We start from the raw sequence: 26,939 nt of genomic DNA, 5'->3' as shown, positions 1-26,939 counted from the left end.
CCAGGTGGCATCACTGACCCTTCTGGAAGTGCAGCGTGTCTGGGAAGCCACATCCGTCTACAGGTCCCGTCCCTCCCCGGCCTCCACTCTAGGGCAAGGGCTCAGCCTTTCACCAGGAGGCCTCGCGCCCTGAACCCGAGGCACCGGCTCTGCCTCCTCCCCTCACAGTCCTCGTGTGTCCTCAGCCCCGCCCAGAGGAGCACCTCATTTCTGTTGCCCATCACGGCACCTCTTAGCTCCATTGCTGAGTGGTTGGATGGGACGAACAAGGGGAACATGTAGGGCAGGACAGGCTCCTCCTGGCCTTGGCATAATAAACAGAAAACCCACACATTTTTCTTTCTTTTAATATCTAAGATAAAAAAAACCCCAACCGCCGAAACAACCCATTTGCATGTCCGCGACACGCCTGGTCTCGGGCTCCCTTTCCGGGGCTGTCCTCCCGGGTGGCTTCCAGGCCCCCATCCAGGGGAAAGCCCAGCCTCAGTCAGAAGCCACCGTGGCCTCCAGTTCCGCACCAGGACAACCTGGGAGCCAGCCTTTCAGAAAGGCCCCCAGGAACTGTTTTTAAAGCATGGAGCTGCACTAGGAGGAAGTTTTCCCTTGAGGCTGAGCTGAGAGTTATTTCTTGTGGAGAAATTTCATTTTATTGCCTACAAAAAAGGAAAATGAGAACATTTCACAAGGTAGACAAAGGAGGGTGAGACAAATCTTGCCCTTTCCACCCAGAAGTGGTGTGGGTAACGGGGCCCCCACGCCACCCCAGGGAGCCTCATCCCTTGCTCTGGATAAACCAAAGGGGCTTTGTTCTTTCCAGAGATCCCCCTAGGGTCTTCCTTAGACTTTGAGGGGTTTGAAAGGAAGACCATCAGAGCTGTCTAGGAGGGCTGGCTTCTGCTGTGGTAATAAAGGAAGCACTGAATTAACACATCCCTCAGGAGCCAAGGGAAGAGAAAGTGCCCAGCAATGCTGTGTTATTTAAAACACTCCGCTTCCAGGTAGCCCTCCATCCTGCAGGAGGCACAGACATGGCACCCCTGGCAGGCCCTCTGGGAGAGCCTCACTGCTGCAGACACCTCCCTACTGGGGCATCCGTCCTCTTTTTTCTGCTGTGTTCTTCATCCTCCCTTTCCCTGTAAGGCCTTTTCACTGATTAAACTGCAGTCCTTGTAAGTGTGACGTTTCTACTTTCCAGGGGAATTTGGACACCAGTGCGAGTCTTCCTTGTCAGATATACTTGTCTGGTTCCCGCCATGCTCCCTCGGCTCAGTTCCACTGAGATTTAAAAGTGTAGGAGATCATAGAGAAAGAAGATAGCGAGAAAGCCCGGGGACCCAGAAAAGGAGGTGCTGGGGGCAGCGTTTCCTTTGTTTTCTCTTTGGGGACAGATTAGAACAGGAGGTTAAAATGCCAGTAGCATCTGCCCAGTGCAGGCCGTAAAGCTCTGCATTATTCAGGGCACTGGCTCCAGTGGAGGGAACTGGTTGGGACTCGGAGACAGAAAACTCAGAGGCACATAGGCTGGGCACCCAGAGCCCGGGTCCTTACCTAGTCCCTTCAGGAACTTATTGACACCGCTGTGCTCTCCACTGGGGAGTGTTTCCAGATACTCTTGGGCTCGGACCTCAAACAGTCCTGTTAACAAGAGAAATCCCAGTCATTTGAGTTATTGGTCTTTGTGCTTCTAAACGTGCCCATTTCCTCCCTACCAGAAAAAAGAGAAACCTTGTTTCTGAGACTAAGCTACTCCTATAAACATGCTCTGAATCAGGTTTTATAAGGGTTTTATTGCTCTTATAGTTGCCCCACCTGTGCAATAACTGTCTTTGGAAGGCTATAAAGCCACCTCGTAGATGAAATCCTATTTTTATTCAACAAACGCCTTCCAAGCGTCTACACTGTGCCAGGTGGGCGGTTTTAAATCTGAACCGGAGTGGCCAGGCATGGTGGCTCACGCCTGTAATCCCAGCACTTTGGGAGGCCGAGGTGGGCAGATCACTTGAGATCAGGAGTTCGAGGCCAGCCTGGCTAACATGGTGAAACCCCGTTTCTACTGAAAAATACAAAAAATTAGCCAGGCATGGTGGTGCACACCGGTAATCCCAGCTACTCGGGAGGCTGAGGCAGGAGAATCGCTTGAACCCGGGAGACGGAGGTTGCGGTGAGCCAAGGTTGTGCTTTTGCACTCCAGCTTGGACAACAAGAATGAAACTCCATCTCAAAAAAAAAAAAAAAAGAAAAGTCGAACCAGACTGTCCTGGCTCGGAAGGGGTGCCTGTGCACTCCCATTTCCCTGCATTCTCCTGTAAGAGGGCCCTAGCCAAGCGGCTTAGTTTTCCAGGAGTCCCTCTGTGGAGGGAGGATGGCTGGATAGGCCATCTCCTAGGCAGCTTCTCAGACCCCTGGGGTCTGAGCTTCAGGCACTCTGTCTTATTGCTGACTGATTTTTCATGGACAGAGGGTTCTGGATATTTTTTTTTTTTTTTGAGACAAAGTTTTGCTGTATCACCCAGGCTGGAGTGTGATGGCGCCATTGTGGCTCACTGCAAACTCCGCCTCCTGGGTTCAAGCGATTCTCCTGCCTCAGCGTCCTGAGTGGCTGGGATTACAAGTGATGCCACCACGCCCAGCTAATTTTTGTATTTTTAGTAGAGACAGGGTTTCACCAAGTTGTCCAGGTTGGTCTCGAGCTCCTGACCTCAGGTGATCTGCCCACCTCGGCCTCCCAAACTGCTGGGATTACAGGAGTGTGCCACAGCGCCCGGCTTTTTCCAGGTAATTTTTTTTTTCCTTTTCTTTTTCTTTTTTTTTTCTGAGATGGAGTTTCACTCTTGTTGCTCAGGCTGGAGTGCAATGGTGCGATCTTGGCTCACTGCAACCTCCGCCTCTTGGGTTCACGCACTTCTCCTGCTTCAGTCTCCCGAGTAGCTGGGATTACAGGCACACATCACCACGCCCAGCTAATTTTCTTTATTTTTAGTAGAGACGGGGTTTCACCATGTTGGCCAAGCTGATTTTGAACTTCTGACCTCAGGTGATCTACCTGCCTTGGCCTCCCAAAGTGCTGGGATTACAGGTGTGAGCCACCACGCCCAGCTTCCAGGTAGTTTTTAAGCTTGTGTGTCTCTCACCTCTCTTACCAAATGATCTGTAAAGAGATATTTAAATGGATCTGGTAGATCTATTAATATTTTTAAAACTCCTTCGGCAGGTGCCTCCTGTAAGTCATACTCTCCAATCAGTTTTCTTTTCTTTTCTTTTCTTTTTTTCTGAGATGGAGTCTTGCTTTTTCAACCAGGCTGGAATGCAGTGACATGATCTGACTTATTGCAACCTCCACTCCCAAGCTCAAGTGATCCTCCCACCTCAGCCTCCTGAGTAGCTGGGACTACAGGCACATACCACCACACCAATCTAATTTTTAAAAATATTTTTGTAGAAAAGGAGTTGCACCATGTTGTCCAGGCTGGTCTCGAACTCCTGACCTCAAGTGATCTGCACGCCTCGGCCTCCCAAAGTGCTGGGATTATAGGCATGAGTCACCCACTGTGCCCAGCCTGAGAATTTCATCAATTTGGAAAGAATGGGATAGAAGGAGACCTTGCCACAGATGCTAGAATGTGGTTCTGGGAGAGGCTGGCAGAGGGAACAGAGAAGCCAGGAGAGGGGGCCTTCCCACCAGCTCAATCAGGGCATAACTGCAAGCTCTCTGGGGGAGGTGGGCACAGCCCTATCTGTGCCCCTGCCCTGTGATCTTTCTCCCTGCTCATCAGCCGCCTGGAATAGGGGGAGCTCTAGCTGACTTGGCCCCAACAGAGAAGATGCCCCTAACCTTTGGCATCCTGCCGGCGCAGCTCCCGCTCCTGGATGAAGCCCCGAAACATCTGAGTCTCCATGAAGACCTCCAGGAAGTGGCGGAGACTCTTGGAGGAGACAGCTTTGCGGAAGGCCTCCCGCTGCAGGGTTCTCTCCTCGCGCTCAGCGGACGTCAGGAACAAAGAGTAGTGTCCCACAATCTCCACGAAGAAGCGGACAAAGGCTTCAGACACCACCTCATTCAAGGGGCTGGACTCTGAGCCTGAGTAAGGGGAGGAAAGGCCAGGAACGGTGAGGGCAGACAGGCTGGGCCAGAGCCCTTGAGACAAGCCAATTAGTAATCAAAGTACAGTAACTGCTAGTTCCCTTGATGGAAACTGTGATTATCCAGGAGGAGGGTTACCCTAGGTTATTAAGACATTTCTTTCCCTGATTAATTTTTTAAATTTTAAATTGTTAAAAACAAGTTTTTATTTTTATTTTTATTTTTTGAGATGGAGTCTCACTCTGTCGCCCAGGCTGGAGTGCAGTGGCGTAATCCTGACTCACTGCAACCTCTGCCTCCTGGGTTCAAGTAATTCCTCTGCCTCAGCCTCCCAAGTAGCTGGGATTATGGGTGCGCACCACCATACCCAGTAAAATTTTGTATTTTTAGTAGAGATGGGGTTTCACCATGTTGGACAAGCTGGTCTCGAACTCCCGACCTCAAGTGATCTGCCCACCTCGGCCTCCCAAAGTGCTGGAATTACAGGATGAGCCACTGCACCCAGCCTTTTATGTTTTTGTTTTGTTTTGAGACGGAGTCTTGCTCTGTCGCCCAGGCTAGAGTGCAGTGGCACGATCTCGGCTCACTGCAAGCTCTGCCTCCTGGGTTCATGCCATTCTCCTGCCTCAGCCTCCCAAGTAGCTGGGACTACAAGCGTGTGCCACCACGCCCGGCTAATTTTTTTGTATTTTTAGTAGAGATGGGGTTTCACCATGTTAGCCAGGATGGTCTCGATCTACTGACCTTGTGATCCGCCCGCCTCGGCCTCCCAAAGTGCTGGGATTACAGGCGTGAGCCACTGTGCCCGGCCCCAGCCTTTTATGTTTTTTGAGATGGAGTCTTGCTCTATCTCCCAGGCTGGAGTGCAGTGGTGTGATCTCGGTCCACTGCAACCTCTGCCTCCTAGATCAAGCGATTCCCCTGCCTCGGACTCCCGGGTAGCTGGGATTACAGGCGCTTGCCACTATGGCCAGCTAATTTTTGTATTTTCAGTAGAGATGTGGTTTCACCACGTCGGCCAGGCTGGTCTCGAACTCTTGACTTCAGGTGATCCACCTTCCTCGGCCTCCCAAAGTGCTGGGATTACAGGTGTGAGCCACCGCGCCTGGCCACAGTTTTTAATTTTTGATTTTTTGAGATGGGGTCTCACTCTGTGGCCCAGGCTGGAGTGCAGTGGTATGGCTCACTGCAGCCTCAACCTCCTGGGCTCAAGGGATCCTCCTGCCTCAGCCTCCCGAGTAGCTGCAACCACAGGCATGTGCCACCATGCCCAGATAATTTCCACATCCCCCTTTTAAACAGGTACTTTAGGGCCAAAATGGGGGAGGTGGGAAAACCTTTCCCACAATTCATCATGGGAGTGAAATCCGGATAAACAGAATGAGGCCCCAGTTTCTCTCCTTATGTCTCCCTTGCCCATTTTCCTACTTGGCCCTTGGCCACTGCCCTTTTGTTCCCTGACCCTCAGAGCGGAAGGGAGAGACCCACTGGGAGGTGGCCGAACACTTACCGTGCCTGCTGTCTAGGGGCCCTTCGTCCTGCTCACGAGCCAGCTCGTTCCTCTGTTCCAGAATGTGTTCCAGGGCCACCTGAAGCTTTCGGGGCAGAATGGAGTCTTCATCATCCATCTGGAAAGCAGAGGTAGCAGGTGGGCGTATGGGCATGGTGGCTGTGTCCTGGCCGCAGGACACACTGGAGTCACTGCAGGGCAGGCCTGGCTCAGTCCCCAGTTTCATGGAAGGAATACAACTGAAAGCCAGAGGTCCGAGCTTTCCATCTTGAGCCTACCTTTTTTTTTTTTTTTTTTTTTTTGAGACGGAGTCTCGCTCTGTCGCCCAGGCTGGAGTGCAGTGGCGCGATCTCGGCTCACTGCAAGCTCCGCCTCCCGGGTTCACGCCATTCTCCTGCCTCAGCCTCCCGAGTAGCTGGGACTACAGGCGCCCACAACCGCGCCCGGCTAATTTTTTGTATTTTTAGTAGAGACGGGGTTTCACCGTGGTCTCGATCTCCTGACCTTGTGATCCGCCCGCCTCGGCCTCCCAAAGTGCTGGGATTACAGGCGTGAGCCACCGCGCCCGGCCTTTTTTTTTTTTTTTTTAAGAGACAGAGTTTCACTCTTGTCGCTTAGGCTGGAGTGCAATGGCACGATCTTGGCTCACTGCAACCTCTGCCTCCTGGATTCAAGCAATTCTCCTGCCTCAGTCTCCCAAGTAGCTGGAACTACAGGCGTGTGCCACCACGCCTGGCTAATGTTTTGTATTTTTAGTAGAGATGAGGTTTCACCGTGTTAACCAGGCTGGTCTCAAACTCCTGACCTCAGGTGATCTGCCCACCTTGACCTCCCAAAGTGCTGGGATTACAGGCGTGAGCCACCGCACCCGGCCGAGCCTACTTTTTACAAGCGACGGGAGCCTCATTTTCCCCACTTGTAAAATGGACTACCAATCAATCTGTACCTTGTTGTGAAGCTAAAATGGACTACAATTACCCTGTGAAAGGGCTTGGCACTGACAGGATACTCAATAGATGATTTCCACTGCCCCATCCTGTAGGGTAGCCAGTGGATTCTGGTAACCAGGGGATTCTGGCCAGGGCAGACGGCCTGTGTGATCCAAGGCTGGCTTTGGGATCTGCACCTCAGAGCAGGAGGGTCTCGGGAAGGGCCTACCCTGTGGGCCTTGAGGAAGTGAAAGTAATGATAAAAAAACAGCACTAATGCTACTGAACTTTTCAGCAATGTGGCAACACTTGGAAGTAATCCATCAGAATGCCCACAGAAAATTTCTGTAATTACTATAATTACTTCTTCCTATATCTGACAGAAGTTAGGCCTCTCTGGCAAATGATTAAAAAAAAAAACACGTGTGTGTTATCTTCTCTGCTAGTGAAAGTAACTGATGGTCATTATAAAAATATATGAATGTACTAAAACAATTTAAAAATCACTCATCATCTGTCTCCTTTCAGTTTCCCTCCCCAAGACAACACACATTAATGTTTTATTGGGTTTTCCTTTCAGTCCTTTTAAGGCGCACGTGTGCACGCGTGCACGCACACACACACACACAAATACATTTTTTTTCCCTGTCTCCTTTTCTCTCCTTTTTTTTTCTTCAGGAAAGGGTTTCACTCTGTCTCTCAGGCTGGAGTACAGTGGCACAATCTCAGCTCACTGCAGCCTTGAACTCCTAGGCTTAAATGATCCTCCTGCCTCAGCCTCTTGAGTAGCTGCTAGGACTACAGGTGCACACCAGCAGGCCTGGGTAATTTTTAAATTTTTTTGTAGACACAAGGGTCTTACCATGTTGTCCCAGGCTGGTCTTTAACTCCTGGGCTCAAGTGATCCTCCTGCCTCAGCCTCTGGAGGTGCTGGGATTATAGGCGTGAGACACCAGGCTGGGGCAAATATTCTTTAAATGCATATTGAAGCTGGGCATGGTGGTGCACGCCTCCAGCTACTGAAGAGACTGAGGTGGGAAGATCACTTGAGGCCAGGAGTTTGAGACCAGCCTGGGCAACATAGTGAGACCCTATCTTTTTTTTTTTTTTTTTTGGAGATGGGTTCTCACTCTGTCGCCCAGGCTGGAGTGCAGTGGTGCAATCTTGGCTCACTGCAACCTCCACCTCCCGGGTTCAAGCAATTCTCTTGTCTAAGCCTCCAAAGTAGCTGGGACTACAGGTGCTCGCCACTACGCCTGGCTAATTTTTGTATTTTTAATAGAGATGGGGTTTCACCATATTAGTCAGGCTGGTCTCAAACTCCTGACCTCAGGTGATCCACCTGTCTCAGCCTCCCAAAGTGCTGGGATTACAGGCTTGAGCCACTGCACCTAGCTATTTTTAAAAATGAAATATCTGGGTACCTATAGTTACAAGATTACAAATATTTTTTTTCTAATTGTTAGAAAACCATTTTGTGTCAGAACACATGGAAAGCAATCCTTTGTCCAAACTCTTCCTTTTTGCCCCTTGCCTTCTGGCTTGTCCTCAGCCCAGCCCCATCCTTGGGTCACACAGCTCTGCCACCCTGCTCTGCAATTCCACGGAGCCTTTCCAAGGCTGGAGAGCTGAGCCCCAAACAACAAATAGGTGAAGACAAAGGGAGCAGGAGGCCGTCGCTGGCCTCACTCACCTGTCTGAGGAACCGGCTGTTGACGAGGTCAACCACAAGGACCTATGAGATGAGAGGAGAGGGACTGTCACTGTCACCAGGGCTTCTGGGATAGGGATGGACTCGTAGCCTTCTTCCTTCTTGGCATGCAGAGAGGCAGCTGGGGCGGGACTGGGGGTGAGCCATGTGTGGTTTCCTGATATTGCCACAGAAGCCACAGATAATGAAGAGCAGGGCTGGGGAGGGTCCTTCCTGAACTGCCTGCTTTCAACACTGACACCGCAGGCTGGGACACGTGTGTGCTGTGGCTGGACTCTCCGCCTGGCTCACACTGGCTGAGGCAGAGCTTCTCATGCTGCCTTCTAGGGTGTGGGCTACTGAGGTGGGCCAAAGACACCACAGGCCTCCCTGGTTCCCACCCTGGGGCCGCTGCCTTGTCCTTCCCCCAGCTGCCCACTTAACCGTGTCATTTCTCTCCAGCGGAGAGGAGGAGAGAAACCCACCTGAGACTCGGTTAGGCTTTGGGCTTTCACTGCTGAAGCCTTTCAGGATAAAGCACTTCCTCCCTCACTCCTCAGAGTGAGAATGAGACTTGGGCCAGGACCAGGGTGGGGCAAGTGAGGTGCCTGGGGCGCAAAGGCCACACAAGGGCTGCTACTCCTGAGAGCACGACCCTCACTCAGACCCCAGCCAAGGCCACTGGCCATGATGGAGGAGGAGCCAGGGGCCTGGATGGTCACCATAACAACAGCTGGAAACACAGGAGTTCTCCCATATCCCAGAGGCCTGCCCAGGAGCGGAGGGCCACCTCTCCTTCCTTCCCACTCACACCCTCCGGGGATGAACTGAGCCACCTGCAGGAGCACAGGGCGCCAGACGAACTCCTGGCGGCCCTCAAGCCTGCACTGGAAGCCCTAAGGCCGGTGGGTGATGTTTAATGGGGCATTAGGACTATCTGGGCAATTCGAGGAGCCGCTTCTAGGCACCCAGACAGAACTACAGGACACAGGGACAGGCGTTCCTCCCGGTGCTTCAGGGCTGAGCAACATTATTTAAGCTTCCCTCTCTGACTGCTGGAAGTCCCCAGTCCTCAGGGTCGACACCATTTAGAAGAAGGGGCTGGGGCTAAGTAACTCCACAAGTGCCAAGGAGGACTTTCCCCGCTTCGATGCTAAACTGGACACCCAGAACTTGGGGATCAAAAACATTTTTAACGGATATGACAAAGGACCGGATCTTGCTAGCTCCTCAATGTGGGGGAGTGGGCGGGAGGGCAGGGGAGAGCAGAGGGCTATTCATGACTTAAGAGTTTCGACATCTGGCTAAATTGTTCGTTGCTGACCTTCTCAAGGGGTGCTCATACCAGGCATTTCATTTGGAAGGGAAAACAGTGTTTGCAGTCACTGAGGGTCTGACTGAGTCAGCCTCTGGGCAGGACACATGCCAGAGAAAGCCCTGGTGGCCCCTGCGCCCTGCTCCCCAACACTGCTGGCTCTGAGAACTGCTCCATGATGCCTGCAGGGCCAGCACCCTGCTCTGTTCTCCGCACCCTGCAGGGAGGGGGACAGGGCCGAGTGGGAGCTCACCTCTTCCAGCGGCAGCTCCCTGAGCAGGGGCAGAGAGCTGGAGAGCAGCCCGATGAGGAAGGGCGTTGGCGAGCACACGATGTCGACCATGGCGGGTGGCAGCACCGGGATGTAGGTGTGCTGCCAGGTGAAGGGGTAGATCAGCGCCACCATTGCGTGGCAGCACTTGGACAGGGTGCTGCAGCCAGGGAGAGAACAGGGAGAGAGGCCGGCTCAGCGAGGGCCCAGGGAAGCCTCCAGGGCAGAAGGCTCCTCCCAGAGGCAGGATGATTAGGAAAGGACACACGTGGATGGGGCATAGCACGCATAGCACGGGACAGTCTCAGCACAGGCCACACCAGGCACTTACAGCCTGTGCGAGAGGCTTGGAGGCACAGCTGCAGGGACGAGTTTAATGTCCTGGATAATTTTTACAAGTGTGTTTTCACATGTGAGCTACACGCCCTGCACCCTCCCGCCCTCAGCTTTTTTGTGTGAGCTATACTCTTGTAAGGTTTTTATTTATTTATTTTTATTTTTAATTATTTTTTGAGACGGAGTCTCACTCTGTTGCACAGGCTGGAGTGCAGTGGTGCGATCTGGGCTCACTGCAACCTCCGCCTCCCAGGTTCAAGCAATTCTCCCACCTCAGGCTCCCGAGTAGCTGGGACTACAGGCACTTGCCACTACACCCGGCTAATTTTTGTATTTTTAGTAGTGATAGGGTTTCACCATGTTGGTCAGACTGGACTTGAACTCCTGACTTCAAGTGATCTGCCCACCTCAGCCTCTCGAAGTGCTGGGATTACAGGTGTGAGCCACCGTGCCTGCACTCTTGTAAGGTTTTAATTTACATTCCTTTCCACCCCTACTCCCTGCCCACTCCCCAAACAAAACAAAAACACAAAAACAGTGAAAGCCTATTTTCTCAAGAATGCTCATTCTCTTACTGAAGATCTGAAAATGCTTTCTATCGAAATACTGTAGCTTTGGCTGTGTTCTGTTCCCAGTCTTCTCTCAGCTGAGCATGAACACCTAGGTGCAATCCGGAAAAAGAAGGACAGAAAACTCCTTTCGTACTCACATGCCAGCGGTCAGCTCCAAATGGGTTCATGTAAAGGTGAAACTCATATACAGTTGAGCCTCACCCAGAATTCTGGTCAAGGATGATATGCTAGAGATGACTGAGGGCTGCCGGGCACGGTGGCTCACGCCTGTAATCCCAGTACTTTGGGAGGCCAAGGTGGGTGGATCACCTGAGGTCAGGAGTTCAAGACCAGTCTGGCTAACATGGTGAAATTCTGTCTCCACTAAAAATACAAAAAATTAGCCAGGTGTGGTGTACCCTAGCTACTCAGGAGGCTGAGGCAGAAGAATCGCTTGAACCCAGGAGGCGAGATTGCGCCATTGCACTCCAGTCTGGGCAACAAGAGCAAAACTCCATCTCAAAACAAAAAAACAAAAAAAAAAAAAAAAAAAAAAGAGATGACTGAGGGCTAACCATTTTAAGCATTGAAAGTTTCAAAAATAATAACATAGTAACATTGGGAGAGGTCAGGCACAGTGACTGATGCCTGTAATCCCCGCACTTTGGGAGGCTGAGGTGGTCAGAAGTTCAAGACCAGCCTGGCCAACATGGTGAAACCTCATCTCTATCAAAAAATACAAAACTTAGCTGGGCGTGGTGATGCACGCCTGTAATCCCAGCTACTCGGGAGGCTGAGGTGGGAGAATTGCTTGAACCTGGGAGGCGGAGGTTGCAGTGAGCAGAGATTGTGCTGTTGCACTCCAGCCTGGGCCACAGAGTGAGGCCCTGTCTCAAAAACAAAAACAACAACAACAACAAAAAAACCTTTGGGAGAAATACTGGTAGTTTCCCTTCAAGAAAAATGGTCAGGCTGGGTGCGGTGGCTCACGTCTGTAATCCCAGCATTTTGGGAGGCCGAGGTGAGTGGATCACCTGAGGTCAGGAGTTCAAGACCAGTCTGGCCAACATGGTGAAACCCCATCTCTACTAAAAATACAAAAATTAGCCAGGCGTGGTGGTGGGTGCCTGTAATCTCAGCTACTTGGGAGGCTGAGGCAGGAGAATCGCTTGAACCCGGGAGGCAGAGGTTGCAGTGAGCTGAGATTGTAGCTTGCACTCCAGCCTGGGTGACAGAGTGAGACTGTCTCCAAAAAAAAGAGAAAAGTTTATTAACAGTGATAATGGCATTGTGGTTATGGAAGAAACAAAAAAAGAATAAAGAAAAATGGTCAGGCCTGCCTTCGTAGCTCAGCCTGTAATCCCAGCACTTTGGGAGGCTGAGGGAGGATCACTTGAGGCCCGGAGTTCAAGACCAGCCTGAGCAACATAAGAAGACCCCCATCTCTACAAAAAATGTAAAAATTAGCCTGATGTCTGATGGGTCATTGGATGGGGAAAATAAAAAATCATAAAGTATGAAAAAGTTAGCCTGGTGTGGTGGCACACACCTGTAATCCCAGCTACTGCGGAGGCTGAGGTGGGAGGTTCTTGAGCCCAGGAGGTCCAAGCCACAGTGAGCAGTGATCGGATCGTGCCACTGAACTGCACTCCAGCCTGGTCAACCTAGCAAGAGTGTGTCTCAAAAACAAAACAAAACAAAACAAAACAAAACAAAACAAAACAAAACAAAAAAAGCAAGCAAGCAAGAAAAAGAGTAATGGTCACAATGTAGCCTTTTTTTTTTTTTTTTTTAAATTGGCAGGCACTGAGCATTATTGATCTCTCCGCAACAGTGCCTGAATTCAAGCTCAAGTCTGTTGAATGAAGGAATGGATTCTGCAGGGTTATCATGTTGAATTATCAACTCTATTATGCTGCAAGACAGTGATGACTGATGGCCTTCCAAGGCGAGTGGGAGTTGACTTCCTCTCTTCTTCCTTGCAATCATCTCTTACTGCTGCTGAGCCTGCTGCAGCAGCTCCTCTCTCCTCTCATTCTATTATATGATTTCTACAATATGATAGGATTAGAAACCTTAGACGCGGCTGGGCGCTATGGCTCATGCCTGTAATCCCAGCACTTTGGGAGGCCGACGTGGATGGATCACGAGGTCAGGAGTTCAAGACCAGCCTGGTCAACACGGTGAAACCCCGTCTCTACTAAAAATACAAACATTAGCTGGGCGTGGTGGCGGGCGCCTGTAATCCCAACTACTTGGGAGGCTGAGGCAGGAGAATGGCTTGAACCCAGGAGGCAGAGGTTGTGGTGAGCTGAGATTGCACCACTGCACTCCAGCACCTGGGAGCGAGACTCCATCTCAAAAACAAACAAACAAACAAACAAACAAACAAACACCTTAGACGCTTGTTAGAAGTACTTGTAAGAATAAAAGTGAGGGCCCAGTGGTTCTACCATGAGTATACTACATCCTCCTCAGGTGTGGGGCCTATAGCCAGCAGTGCATTTGTTAGAAAGCCTGCTTAACGTTAGCCTTCTGAACATTTGCCCAAGTTCTGACCTAGGCTTTGCTTAGGTAAAGTTGCAAGGAAGCTGAGTTTTGCCTAGATGGATCTATGCAGACACCCCTGACATCAGGCACCTCTAATCTCATTGTCCTAAAAGTTTCCTGAGCCATTAAAAAAAGAATCAATTAGCTCTGGCTTACTTGAGGGGAAAATATGTGAATTAAAAGATATTGGCAGGTCAGGAGTTTGAGACCATCTTGGCCGACAGGGTGGAACCCCATCTCTACTAAAAATACAAAAATTAGCCGGGCATGGTGGTGGGTGCCTGTAGTCCCAGCTACTGAGGAGGCTGAGGCAGGAGAATTGCTTGAGCCTGGGAGGTGGAGGTTGCAGTGAACTGAGATCATGCCACTGTACCCAAGCCTGGGTGACAGAGTGAGACTCAGTCTCCAAAAGAGAAAAAAAGATATTAGTGGCTGACTGTGCCAGTAATCCCACCTAGCACTTTGGGAGGCTGGAGAATCACTTGAGCCCAGGAGTTTGAGACCAGCCTGGGCAACATAGCGAGACCCTGTCTCTATAATAACATCACAAATCATAAAAATAATAAATAAGATATTTGCTAGCAAGTGAACTGAGCTAGACAGAAAAAGACAAATACTGTATGATTCCATACATATTGCTTAGTGCTTAGACTAACAAATTCATGGAAACGGGAAGGAGACAAATGTCTAAGGGCTAAGGGGAAGAGAGAATGGGGAGTTATTGCATAGTGGCTACAGAGTTTCAGTTTGGGACAATGAAAAAGGTCTGAAAATGGGTAGTGGTGATGGTTGTAAATATTGTGAATATACTTAATGCCACTGAAGTGTATATTTAAAATGATTAAAATGGTAAATTATGTTATGTATATGGTGAATTTATGTTATATATATTTTACTACAAAAAGAAAAAAAAAAAAAGCAGCCCAGATCACACCTATCACACCTGTAATCCCAGAACACTGGGAGGCTGAGGTGGGCAGATCACCTGAGGTCAGGAGTTCGAGACCAGCCTGGTTAACATGGCAAAACTCCGCCTCTACTAAAAATACAAAAATTGGCCGGGCGTGGTGGTGCATGCCTGTAATCTCAGCTATTTGGGAGGCTGAGGCAGGAGAATCGTTTGAACCTGGCAGGTGGAGGCTGCAGTGAGCCAAGATCGTGCCATTGCACTCCAGCCTGGGCAACAAGAGTGAAACTCTGTCTCAATAACAACAACAAAAAAAGCAAGCCAGCTGTGGTGGCTCACATCTGTAATCCCAGCACTTTGGGAGGCTGAGGTAGGAGGATTGCTTGAGGCTGGGAGTCTGAGGCCAGACTGGGCAACATAGTGAGACCCCTTGCCTACAAAAAATTTAAAAATTAGCACAGTGTGGTGGCACATGCCTGCAGTTCTAGCTACTCAGGAGGCTGACATGGGAGGATCGCTGGAGCCCTGGAGTTCAAGGTTGCAGTGAGCTATGATTGTGTCACTACACTGCAGCCTGGGTGATAGTCTGTCTCTAAAAGAAGAAAGGGTTAAAAACAAAGATCACCTTGCTTCCAAGTGAGTTTCTCTTGGATTTAACACCCCCTGAAATATCCTTAAAATATACATTAGCTCATATATAGAATGAATAAGTTAAAGAGATCTATTGTACAACATGGCAATTATAGTTAATAACAATGTATCGTAGAAAATTGCTGAGAGTAGATTTTAAGTTTTCTTATCACAAAAAATAAGTATGTGAGGTAATACATATGTTAATTAGCTCAATTTAGCCACTCCACAGAGTAAACATATTTCAAAACATCAGACTGGGCGCAGTGGCTCGTGCCTGTAATCCCAGCACTTTGAGAGACCAAGGCAGTTGGATCATCTGAGGTCAGGAGTTCAAAATCAGTGTGGCCAACGTGGTGAAACCTCATCTCTACTCAAAATAAAAAAATTAGCTGGGCATGGTGGCACGTGCCTATAATCCCAGTTACTTGAGAAGCTGAGGCAGGAGAATTGCTTGAACCTGAGAGGAGGAGGTTGCAGTGAGCCAATATTGCACCACTATACTTCAGCCTGGGCAACAGAGTGAGACTCCATCTCAAAACAAAACAAAACAACAACAACAACAAAATAAATGTATGTATTAAAATATCATGCTCCAGTTGAGCCCAGGAGATTTAGACCAACCTGGGCAACATGGTGGGGCCCTGTTTCTACCAAAAAAAAAAAAAAAAAAAAATAGCCTGTGGTGGTGACATGTGGTCCCAGCTACTCAGGAAGCTGAAGTGGGAAGGTTACTTGAACCTGGAAGGTCAAGGCTGCAGTGAGCTGTGATCATGTCACTGCACAGCAGCATGGATGACAGAGGGAGACCCTGTCTCAACAACAACAATAAAATCATCATTGTCACACATGATAAATATATGCCATTTTTATATGACAATTGAAAATAATTAAAATGGCCGGGCGCGGTGGCTCAAGCCTGTAATCCCAGCACTTTGGGAGGCCGAGACGGGCGGATCACGAGGTCAGGAGATCGAGACCATCCTGGCGAACACAGTGAAACCCCGTCTCTACTAAAAAATACAAAAAACTAGCCGGGCGAGATGGCGGGCGCCTGTAGTCCCAGCTACTCGGGAGGCTGAGGCAGGAGAATGGCGTAAACCCCGGAGGCGGAGCTTGCAGTGAGCTGTGATCCGGCCACTGCACTCCAGCCCGGGCGACAGAGCGAGACTCCGTCTCAAAAAAAAAAAAAAAAAAAAAGAAAAAGAAAATAATTAAAATTTAAAAATATATGTACACATAGCCTTCTTTTCCATTCCCCAGTTTGGGGGCCCCTGGACTAATAATGGTGCTATTGAATCTTGTTCATTTGTCACCCTAAGTCTCTTAACCTTCCTGTTCCCCATCTTTGCAAATAGTCGTTCTCCTGATACTCACTGGAGTTGTGAAATACCTCTTAGCAGCATGGCATCCACGCATGGTACTCATATTAGGTCCTTATCTTTTCTTTCAAATGATCACTCCCAAGATGAGAAAAACGCTATCCCAAGATTTCATTCTTATCCCTATACTGTCTTGTTTATTAGCTGGGTAAGAATAAGACATTGCATTTGGAAGATACCAAGAAAAAATAAAAAGAGTGAGAGAGTAATGAAGTTAGGACTTATATTAAGGAGAGTAATATCAATAATCTAGCCAGAGCTTAAGGTGAAGTGACTTCTATGTCTTTCTTTTTTTTTGAGACAGAATTTCACTCTGTTGCCTAGGCTGGCATGGTCTCAGCTTACTGCAACCTCCGCCTCCCATGTTCAAGTGATTCTCCTGCCTCAGCCTCCTGTGTAGCTGAGATAAACAGGCGCACGCCACCATGCCTGGCTAATTTTTGTATTTTTGGTAGAGAGAGGGTTTCACCATGTTTGTCAGGCTGGTCTCGAACTCCTGACCTCAGGTGATCTGCTCACTTTGGCTTCCCAAAGTGCTGGGATTACAGGCATGAGCCACCACATCCGGCCAACTTCTACGTCTTTTGAAGGATCTAGATCTACATCTTCTGTCAAAGCAGAGATACCTTTTCCTAAGGCATCACTTCCTCTCAAATATTCAAGAATGTTAATACTTTTGGTTAATTCCTTACCATTTGTGTTTTAGTTCCTTGATCTATAAACCACTGAATGTGCTGAATTCACTTTGCTCTAAATTTTTTTTTTTTTTTTATTTTAGGACGAATCTATGTTGATGTGTGGAGCCAGACTACAAAGTTGCTATGCTTGTGTTGTATGGTTGTAAAGTCAGGACTTAGAAAATCAGAACATTAACATACAAATGAAGGTAGTTGTTTCTGGAGCAAGATTTTTCAGACTATAGTTGCAGCCCATTAGTGGGTCTTGAAATCATTTTAGAGGTTGCAGTCAGCATTAAAAACAAGAACAACAACAAAAAATAGAATAGAAAATAAGAGAGTGTGCTGCATGTTTCCCAGCTGTAAATAACCATCTGTGTGTAGGCCAGGCGTGGTGGCTCACGCTGTAATCCCAGCACTCTGGGAGTCTGAGGCGGGTGGATCACTTGAGGTCGGGAGTTCGAGGCCAGCCTGACCAACATGGAGAAACCCTGTCTCTACTAAAAATACAATAAATAAATAAATAAATAAATAAAATAAAAAGAGCCAGGCATGGTGGCATGTGCCTGTAATCCCAGCTACTCGGGAGGCTGAGGCAGGAGAATCACTTGAACCCAGGAGACGGAGGTTGCGGTGAGCCAAGAACATGCCATTGTACTCCAGCCTGGGCAACAAGAATGAAACTCTATCTCAAAGGAAAAAAACAAAAACAAAAACAACTATCTGTGTGTCTGTGGCGGGGACAGGTGGAAGGACATACCCTGGGTCTGATTGTAAAATGTACTTCTCATTGTGGGCTGCAATGAAAAAGGCTTGAAGCCAATTATTTGGACTAGAAGACTGGGAGTGGCGGCGGGCACAGTGGCTCACGCCTGTAATCCTAGCACTTTGGGAAGCTGAGGCGGGTGGATCACCTGAGGTTAGGAGTTCGAGACCAGCCTGGCCAACATGGTAAAACCCTGTCTCTACTGAAAATACAAAAAAGTTAGCCAGATGAGGTGGCGGGCACCTGCAGTCCCAGCTACTAGGGAGGGAGGCTGAGGCAGGAGAATCGCTTGAACCCAAGAGGCAGAGGTTGTTGTGAGTCAAGATCACCATCACGCCACTGCACTCCAGTGTGGGCAACAGAGTGAGACTCCGCCCCAGAAAAATAAAAGAGACCTTAAGAAGGAGATCCCTGGCCGGGCGCGGTGGCTCACGCCTGTAATCCCAGCACTTTGGGAGGCCGAGACGGGCGGATCACAAGGTCAGGAGATCGAGACCATCCTGGCTAACAAGGTGAAACCCCATCTCTACTAAAAAATACAAAAAACTAGCCGGGCGAGGTGGCGGGCGCCTGTAGTCCCAGCTACTCGGGAGGCTGAGGCAGGAGAATGGCGTAAACCCGGGAGGCGGAGCTTGCAGTGAGCTGAGATCCGGCCACTGCACCCCAGCCTGGGCGACAGAGCGAGACTCCGTCTAAAAAAAAAAAAAAAAAAAAAGAAGGAGATCCCTGCATGAAAGTATTTTGCATGACACCAGACTCTTTTTATAGCACGTTTGTCAAAGTGCCTAAATGTGACTTGGAAACAAAGTGGTTCATGACAAGATCCATGGTCCATTTCCCTAGTCTTTGAAGCTCTCACTTTAGTCCCTTAAAGGAGAAGAAAAAAACGCAGTATTTGTGTTTAAGATTCCTTTCAGAGTTGTGGTTCAAGCACTTTTGACTTCACAGTTACAGAATGACAGAATTTTAGACCTGGAAGAGATCTTGGGGATTGAATTCAGTTTCTTTTGGATTTTTAAGGTAGGAAGAGTGAGGCTAAATGAGGCTAAAGTAACCTCTGAATGTAGGATGGGGCAGAGTAGGGAGAGAAGGGTCCTGGCGACTGGAGGAGGCAGGAATGCAGGCATTAGGAATGCTCAGAGGAATGCAGGCATTAGGACGCACCCTATGATCCAGGCACAGTGGCATGTGCCTGTAGTCCCAGCTACTGAATCCCAGAGGCTGAGGTGGGAGGATCTCTTGAGCCCTGGAGTTCAAGTCCAGCCTGGGCAACATAGTTAGATCCCCATCTCTAAAACAAAAAAATTACACGTATATAAAAAGGAGGCAAGGAGGCACAGTGAGCATAGCCTATGTGTGTTGTTTTTTTCAATCATTGCAATAGAAAAACAAAACAAAACATGTTTTTAATGTGTTTTCCTAACTCAAAGAAAAGGCTACCTGCTTTTTTTTTTTTTTTTTGAGACAGTGTCTCACTCTGTTGCCAGGCTGGAGTGCGGTGGCACGATCTCAGCCCATTATAACCTCTGCCTCCCAGGTTCAAGCGATTCTCCTGCCTCAGCCTCCCGAGCAGCTGGGACTACAGATGCGCACCACCATGCCTGGCTAATTTTTTGTATTTTTAGTAGAGACAGGGTTTCACTATGTTGGCCAGGATGGTCTCAATTTCTTGACCTTGTGATCTGCCTGCCTCGGCCTCCCAAAGTGCTGGGATTACAGGTGTGAGCCACTGTGCCTGGCCGGCTACCTGCATTTTTACTTCCTTGTGGTCTCATTCCTAGGAGGAAGGGCTGCTCCTCTCCTTTCTCCTTGCTGTACAGCCATTTGGGACTCTTAAAGCCCTATGTTGCCTGCAGTGACAGAGAGGCCCCTGGGGCCTGGGACACTCGGAGGCCCTGGTTCAGCTGCAGCGAGTGTGAACCGTCTGGAGGAGAAGGTCGTGGGAGCAAGGTCAGGAAAGATGACCCGCAATGCTGCTGCTAGATGCGGAGGCTAGTGGAGAAACGTGACAGAAAGAAAGGCAAAGTTCACTCAGTGAACTGGATGCATGGGGCTCCAGGACAGCAGTGTTCAGGCTTGATGTAACAAATGATGACGACTGGCTGGGGAACCAGCTGGCCGCGTGGGAGAAGCTGCCGCTGTTTGTTAACTATCTCCTGTAGCAAGTTTGTTTTGAGTAGTCTGATCCCATTGTTGTGGCTGCAGTGAACGTTTCTGTACCTGGTCATCATGAATACCTCGTTAGCTGGAGCCCATGGAGCACAGGGTGCTGGAGACAATATGGCAACAAGCAGGCAGGTGAAGGGGTCTCACTCCTCTTGCTCTCTAGCCCACATCACCTTTTTTTTTTTTTTTTTTTTTTTTTTTTTTAGATGGAGTCTCACTCTGTCGCCCAGACTGGAGTGCAGTGGCATGATCTAAGCTCATTGCAACCTCCACCTCCTGGGTTCAAGTGATTCTCCTGCCTCAGTCTCCCAAGTAGCTGGGATTACAAGCATGTGCCACCGATGCCTGGTTAATTTTTTTTTTTCTTTTTTTTTTTTTTGAGATGGAGTCTTGCTCTGGCACCCAGGCTGGAGTGCAATGGTGCAATCTTGGCTTACTGCAACCTCTGCCTCCCTGGTTCAAGTGATTCTCCTGCCTCAGCCTCCCGAGTTGCTGGGATTACAGGCATGTGCCACCACGCCTGGTTAATTTTTGTATTCTCTGTAGAGACGGGGTTTCACCATGTTGGTCTGGCTTGTCTCGAACTCTTGACCTCACGATCCACCCACCTTGGCCTCCCAAAGTGCTGGGATTTACAGGCATGAGCCACCACACCTGGCCCACACCAATATTCTAAAAATAATTCTGCCCCTAAACATTAAAAGGTCAAATTTTGCAAATAATTACACGAGTGGCAGCCCTTTCCTCAAAATAAATGATAGAGCAGGAAAGGATTATTTTGAATGGAGCTTGTTTTTCTCAATCCCTGATGCAAGTGGTAATAAAATTTTGTTCCCCGACTTGTGAAAGCCAGAGGTGGGCACGGCTGGGACTGGTGGTCTCTTAGGAACATGCCAATAGGCAGTGGTTCTGGGGATGCTAGGGATGACTGGTCAAGAGGGCTTGCTGCAGTGTGGAGGTGGAGGGGCTGGAGGAGAGGCAGTGTTTCTGAAGGAAGTCATAGAGAGTCCTCGCTCGCAGCTGGTTTGCATTATAGTGGTGTGGAGGAAAGAAACGCCAGCACTCACAGCTGTGATCAATTGTACAGAAGTGGGGCAGGGAAGAGAAGGCCCCAGTGGGAGGTTGGCTGGGCCGCAGGGCTAAAAGTTGGGCATGGGTGAGAAGGGTTGGGTCCAAGGATGTTTTGCTGTTGGGTGGTGGTTCCTGAGGGTTGGAGCAGTATTCCAGAACATCAGGACGCACTTGTAAGGAATGCGAAAGTTTTCCTGGAGCCAACTCTTTAGTTCTGGTTGCTACCAGGCCTCTGCTCCATACTTGGTGTTCCTATGCTCAGCTGGCTTCCAACTCTCTATGAACCAGTAAGGATCCAGCACAGAGCTTCCTCTAAGATGCTACCAGAAAAGTAAATGAAGAGTTTCCCGAATTAGAGGAACACCCCTGGAACTGGAAGGCTGATTCAATGACTACCCTTTAGTATCCCAAGCAAAGTAGCTCTCCTGTTAATGCACCACTCCCGAGAACATGAGTGAAAGGTAAACTCAGGTGTGGTCTGGTGCCTGGTGAAACCTACCAGGAGGGGCTGCCTGGCTTCCATCACTGTACTTGCAAACCCTGAGGCCGTGTGCCACACAGATGAAAACGAACACGGGCTGGGCTCCAAGACAACTAGTTCTATTATTCTCTGGGTGATCTCAGGTAAAGCCCTTAACTGCTCCAGGCCTCAGATTCTTCACCTGTGAAATAACTAAAGTAGACTAGATCATCGCTAGATCGTTGCTGATGTCCGTCCAGCTTTTTTTCATTTCTTACTTTTTGAGATGGAGTTTCTTTCTTGTTGCCCAGGCTAGAGTGCTATGGTGTGGTCTCGGCTCACTGCAACCTCTGCCTCCCGGGTTCAAGTGATTCTCCTGTCTCAGCCTCCTGAAGAGCTGGGATTACAGCCATATCCCACCACGTCCAGCTAAATTTTGTATTTTTTAGTAGAGATGGGGTTTCACCACGTTGGTCAGGCTGGTCTCAAACTCCTGACCTCAGGTGATCCACCTGCCTCGGCCTCCCAAAGTGCTGGGATTACAGGTGTGAGCAACCGCACCTGGCTGTCCTTTCAACTTTAACTTAATCTACAAATGATGAACCCCGAAGAGAGAGCAAAGGCCAGGAGCTGGAAATAGGAGCTTTTGTTGAGGCCATCAAAAGAACGAAGGGCGTCACGGGAAGGTAATTCTAGGGCTCCTTTGCCAAGACAGAACAAAATAATGATGGTGACACTCACTAAGAAATTCATAGAGAAGGCCATGTGTAGTGGCTCATGCCTATAATCTCAACATTGTGGGAGGCTGAGGCAGGCAGATCACTTGAGGTCAGGAATTTGAGACCAGCCTGGCCAATATGGTGAAACCCCGTCTCTACTAAAAATACAGAAAAATTAGCCAGCTGTGGTGGCATGTGCCTGTAGTCCCAGCTGCTTGGGAGGCTGAGGCAGGAGAATCACTTGAACCCGGGAGGTGGAGGCTGCAGTGAGCCGAGATCATGCCACTGCACTCCAGCCTGGGAAATAGAGTAAAACTCCGTCTCAGGAAAAAAAAAAAAAAAAAAAAGAATCAGAGAAACCTGTCTGAGAGGTTTCCAGCGGCTGCAGTGTACCCAAAAGGTGAAGATGCCAGCGTTTCAAAGCCAGTACAGTCTGGGAGGGATTTGACTCCAAGAGAAGAACTGGAGTAAGCTTCCAGCCCCAGCATATGTTAGCGATGGGTCTGGATTAGAAGACAATAGCATTTGCGGCTATGCTAAACTCTAAATCTTGCTCTAATTGGTACCTTGTTGGTGTTCATATCCAAAAACAGGTAGTTAATTCTTAACATTTAATCAGGCTGTACAATTATACTATTAAAATTGTATTTTTTTTTGAAATGGAGTCTGGCTCTGTTGCCCAAGCTGCAGTACAGTGGCACCATCTTGGCTCACTGCAGCCTCCGCCTCCTGGGTTCAAGTGATTCTCCTGCCTCAGCCTCCTGAGTAGCTGGGATTACAGGCGCCTGCCATCCCCCCCAGCTACTTTTTGTATTTTTAGTAGAGACGGGGTTTCACCATGTTGGCCAGGCTGGTCTCAAACTCCCGACCTCAGGTGATCCATCTGTCTCGGCCTCCCAAAGTGCTGGGGTTACAGGCATGAGCCACCGCACCTGCCTAAAATTGTTATTTTTCATAGGACTTTGCTGAACTAAATGTACTTATCTCTAAGACTCTGTCAACCACGCTGAGGACTAGCTAGACGTCTGAAGTATCTTATGGATGCCAGAGCAGCAAGGTGGCAGCTTTGAACACTTTCAGCCAGGCCTTGGGCAAACTCATCTCCCTGGAGAGGGTGTGGTGAGAAGCCCAACCTCTTGGGATGGCAAATGTTGGGTGCAACCAATTCTAGAGAGGACATGGGATTCTCATTTAAGCTTGTGTAAACTTATTAAAAATGAACCAAACCAAACAAATAAGAGGATGAAAGTGCACAGCTACATATGAACTTATTTGTGTAGTTACCTATATGTCAAAGACAAGGTTCAAATTCCTGTATGTGTCAAGATTTGCCCACCTAATCCTACTTATCACTAGCCAGTAGTCTATCATTTAGCTTATGGTTTCATGCACTACAAACATGTAAGTCAATTTCTTACTTGTTTTATTTTTTAATTTGCTTTTTAAAGACAAGGTCCACCCCGGCTGGAGGGCAGTGGTGCAGTCACTGCACCTCAAACTCCTGGGCTCACATGATCCTTCCACCTCAGCCTTCTGAGCAGCTGGGACTACCGGCATGTGCCACTATGCCTAGCTCATAAATTTCTTGAATATTGAAAACTTTGTCAGCTATAAAGGTTTTTGTTTGTTTGTTTGTTTTAAGAGATGGGGTCTTGCTAAGTTGCCCAAGCTGTTCTCAAACTCCTGGGCTCAAGCAATCCTCCCACTTTGGCCTAAAGTGCTAGGATTATGGGCATGAGCCACCATGTCCGGCCTCCCTCTAAAACTTTTTGCACATATTTGTTTATATGCAGCTCTGACTTTATCATTCAGCCTGGTCTATAGGTTTAGCCAAAACTTTGGGGAACTGAAATTAGTAAAGTAAAACACAAAATGTTTATCATCAGGAAAATGAAGGCGAGGGTGTAGAGAAGTATTTATCTGTTGTCATGACCACAGAACAAGCCATCAAAACAGCATTCTTTCCTTTCCATCTGTCAAACTCCAGCTTGACAGAGCCATTAGAACACTCAATGTCCACCCTAAAGATAAAACAGAGCAAAAATGTTATTCTAAACTTGATAGATTTTTGGCTCAACTTAAAACCCTTTTATAACTCATACAATATTTGCCATAACTCCCTGAAGCTTCCTCTTGCAGTGGGAGACTCACAGCAGCGAAGATGAGAGAATAAATTGTATTTGTGGGGGAGAGTGCTGCGGGGGTGCCTACCGACCTAGAGTGGGCGAAGGTCCCCTCTGGGATGTCACGGGGCCATGCACTGAGTCTGTGACATGTCCTGTTCTCATGCCCTGTTCCGTGCCCTTACTAACTTAAGGGCTACAGCTGGAAATCAGGAGAATAAGGAGGCTTTCTGCCACGTGAGTGGAGCAGGGTTGGGTATCAGTGCATGTGCAGCCCCGGGAGTACTGGGGATGAGGGTACCAGCTGTAACTTAACCTGAAGACTTTCTTTCTAAAAAATTTTTAATTTTTTAAATGTTTGTTTGTTTATTTATTTATTTATTTATTTTTGAGACAGAGTCTTGCTCTATTGCCCAGGTTGGAGTGCAATGGCATGATCTTGGCTCACTGCAACCACCTCCCGGGTTCAAGCGATTCTCCTGCCTCAGCCTCCAAAGTAGCTGGGATTACAGGCACCCACCACTATACCCGGCTAATTTTTTTTGTATTTTCAGTAGAGATGGGGTTTCACCATGTTAGTCAGGCTGGTCTCGAACTCCTGACCTTGTGATCCACCTGCCTCAGCCTCCCAAAGTGCTGGAATTACAGGCATGAGCCACCGCGCCTGGCCTATTTTATTTTTTATTGAGATAGAGTCTCACTTTGTTGCCCAGGCTGGAGTGTAGTAGTGTGATCTCAGTTCACTGCAACCTCTGCCTCCCAGGTTCAAGTCATTCTACTGCCTCAGCCTCCTAAGTAGCTGGGATTACAGGCGCCCGCCACCATGCCTGGCTAATTTTTGTATTTTTAATAGAGATGGGATTTCACCATGTCGGCAAGGCTGGTCTTGAACTCCCAACCTCAGGCGATCCATCTGCCTTGGCCTCCCAAAGTGCTGGGATTACAGGCTTGAGCAACTGCACCCAGCCTTTTTTTTTTTCTTTTTTTTTGAGACGGAGTCTTACTCTATTGCCCAGGCTGGAGTGCAGTGGCTTTATCTCGGCTCGCTGCAACCTCCACCTCCCTGGTTCAAGTGATTCTCCTGCCTCAGCTTCCCAAGTAGCTGGGATTACAAGTGTGCACCACCATACCCGGCTAATTTTTTGTGTTTTTAGTAGAAATGGGGTTTCACTGTGTTAGCCATGATGGTTTTGATCTCCTGACCTTGTGATCCACCTGCCTCGGCCTCCCAAAGTGCTGGGATTACAGGCGTGAGCCACCACGCCTGGCTGCTCCCGGCCTTTTTAAAAATTTTTTTTCTTTCTTTGTTTTTTTTGAGATGGAGTCTTGCTCTGTCGCCCAGGTTGGAGTGCAGTGGTGCAATCTCAGCTTACTGTAACCTCTGCCTCCTAGGTTCAAGTGATTCTCCTGCCTCAGTCTCCCGAGTAGTTGGGATTACAGGCGTGTGCCACCACACCTGGCTTATTTTTGTCTTTTCAGTAGAGACGGGGTTTCACCACATTGGCCAGGATGGTCTTGAATTCCTGGCCTCAAGAAATCCACCTGCCTCGGCCTCCCAAAATACTGGGATGACAGGCATGAGCAACTGCGCCTGGCCTAAAGACTTTCCAGAATTTTCCAGGTCAGGCAACTTGCAGCCAATCATTGGTCTCCAAACCCTTGTTTGTCATGGCCTGGCCAAATAACGCTTCAATTCCCTATGGCTACTTTCCCGTAAATCAGACAGATCGAGGTGGATACGGATTCCTCCACATGGCCCGTGGAGTCAGAGAGTTTCAAAGCTGGGGGAGGCCTTGGGGGTGACCTGATCACACCTCTCTCACTGGGACCCTGCTGGAAAGACAAAGGCGTAAGGGAGGCCGGGCGGGCCCTGAGGAGAAAAGCACAGACTTCCCCTGACTGCCCAGCACGAAGCAGGGCGTGAGGACCTGTGCTAGGGAGGCTTTCCTTATACATTTCTGTAGACGGACAGGTCCCCAGACCCTGCTCGTCACCCATCCCTGGAGCCTGCAGCCCAGATGGTTTCCCTCCGTCCTCTCCAAAGCCCGGCAGCTCTCCCACTCCCTGCTTCTTTGAGCAGAATGATGGATCCTCTGCACGCCTGTTAGTTACCCATGTGACAGGGCTGTGGGGGGCCGTGAAATGACGCAGGTCAGACCCTCGTAAGGCACCTGGCACAGAGGCCGCTCCACGCCTGGTCGCTGCCGTCATCCTCATCAGCTTTGCTCACGATTTGTTTACCCTCTTCCTGTCTCAGAGCTCTTCAGGCCTTTCTTTATGCAGATTTCCATCTCTTCAGGTCTGCACGGAACCCGTGTAGGATGGAAGGATGATTTATTGGGCAGTGGGGAGAGCATGTGGAGCCATTTGTAACAGGAAAAGCGAGGGCTGCTTTCAGAGAAAACAAGACAGTGGAGTCCCGGAAAGTCAGAGCCACGTGGGGCCGCGTCTTACGAATTAGGAGACCCAGGGCCAATGGCTAAGGATGCCCAGGGGTCCTCCCTACTCTGGGAAACCTCCCTGAGTGATGGGAGAGGGATGTGTACCTCTGAAAGCTGTAAAGGGTCTAAAAACCCAATAACGGTCTTTCTTACACACGCACACCATTACTGTACCATCGCCCGGCTCTGGCTCCAAGGAGGGCACCAAAGTGATCCACGTTCCCACTGCCTTCTCTTTTCCCACAGAAATCCCATCCTCCCAGCGCCTGACATCTGGCAGCTGCTGCAGAAGAAAACCCCTGATGGGCATGACGTGCCCGTGGGGAGACCTGCTTGCGGCAGCCACAGCTGGTGTCTGGACCCA

The 26,939-nt window shown here is 49.1% G+C and overlaps 1 protein-coding gene across 3 annotated transcripts in view; it reads right to left on the bottom strand.

The window, feature by feature from the left end:
- Positions 1 to 329: 329 nt before the first annotated feature.
- Positions 330 to 26,939, bottom strand: part of LOC105471279 (DENN domain containing 2A) — a 126,591-nt gene continuing 99,981 nt past the window's right edge. For all 3 annotated transcript variants that reach the window (XM_011723658.2, XM_071094367.1, XM_011723661.3), the window contains 6 exons: positions 9,779 to 9,956; positions 8,214 to 8,255; positions 5,592 to 5,709; positions 3,833 to 4,078; positions 1,549 to 1,635; positions 330 to 653 (listed from right to left, as the gene is read on the bottom strand). In XM_011723658.2, coding sequence (XP_011721960.2) covers positions 622 to 653; positions 1,549 to 1,635; positions 3,833 to 4,078; positions 5,592 to 5,709; positions 8,214 to 8,255; positions 9,779 to 9,956 — 703 coding nt within the window. In that variant the 3' untranslated portion in view covers positions 330 to 621. The remainder of the gene's footprint in view (positions 654 to 1,548; positions 1,636 to 3,832; positions 4,079 to 5,591; positions 5,710 to 8,213; positions 8,256 to 9,778; positions 9,957 to 26,939) is intronic.

The sequence above is a fragment of the Macaca nemestrina genome, chromosome 4 (assembly GCF_043159975.1).
Source record: "Macaca nemestrina isolate mMacNem1 chromosome 4, mMacNem.hap1, whole genome shotgun sequence".
Lineage (NCBI taxonomy): Eukaryota > Metazoa > Chordata > Mammalia > Primates > Cercopithecidae > Macaca > Macaca nemestrina.
The sequence above is the reverse complement of the archived record's forward strand: the minus strand, read 5'-3'. Positions and strand labels throughout refer to the sequence as shown.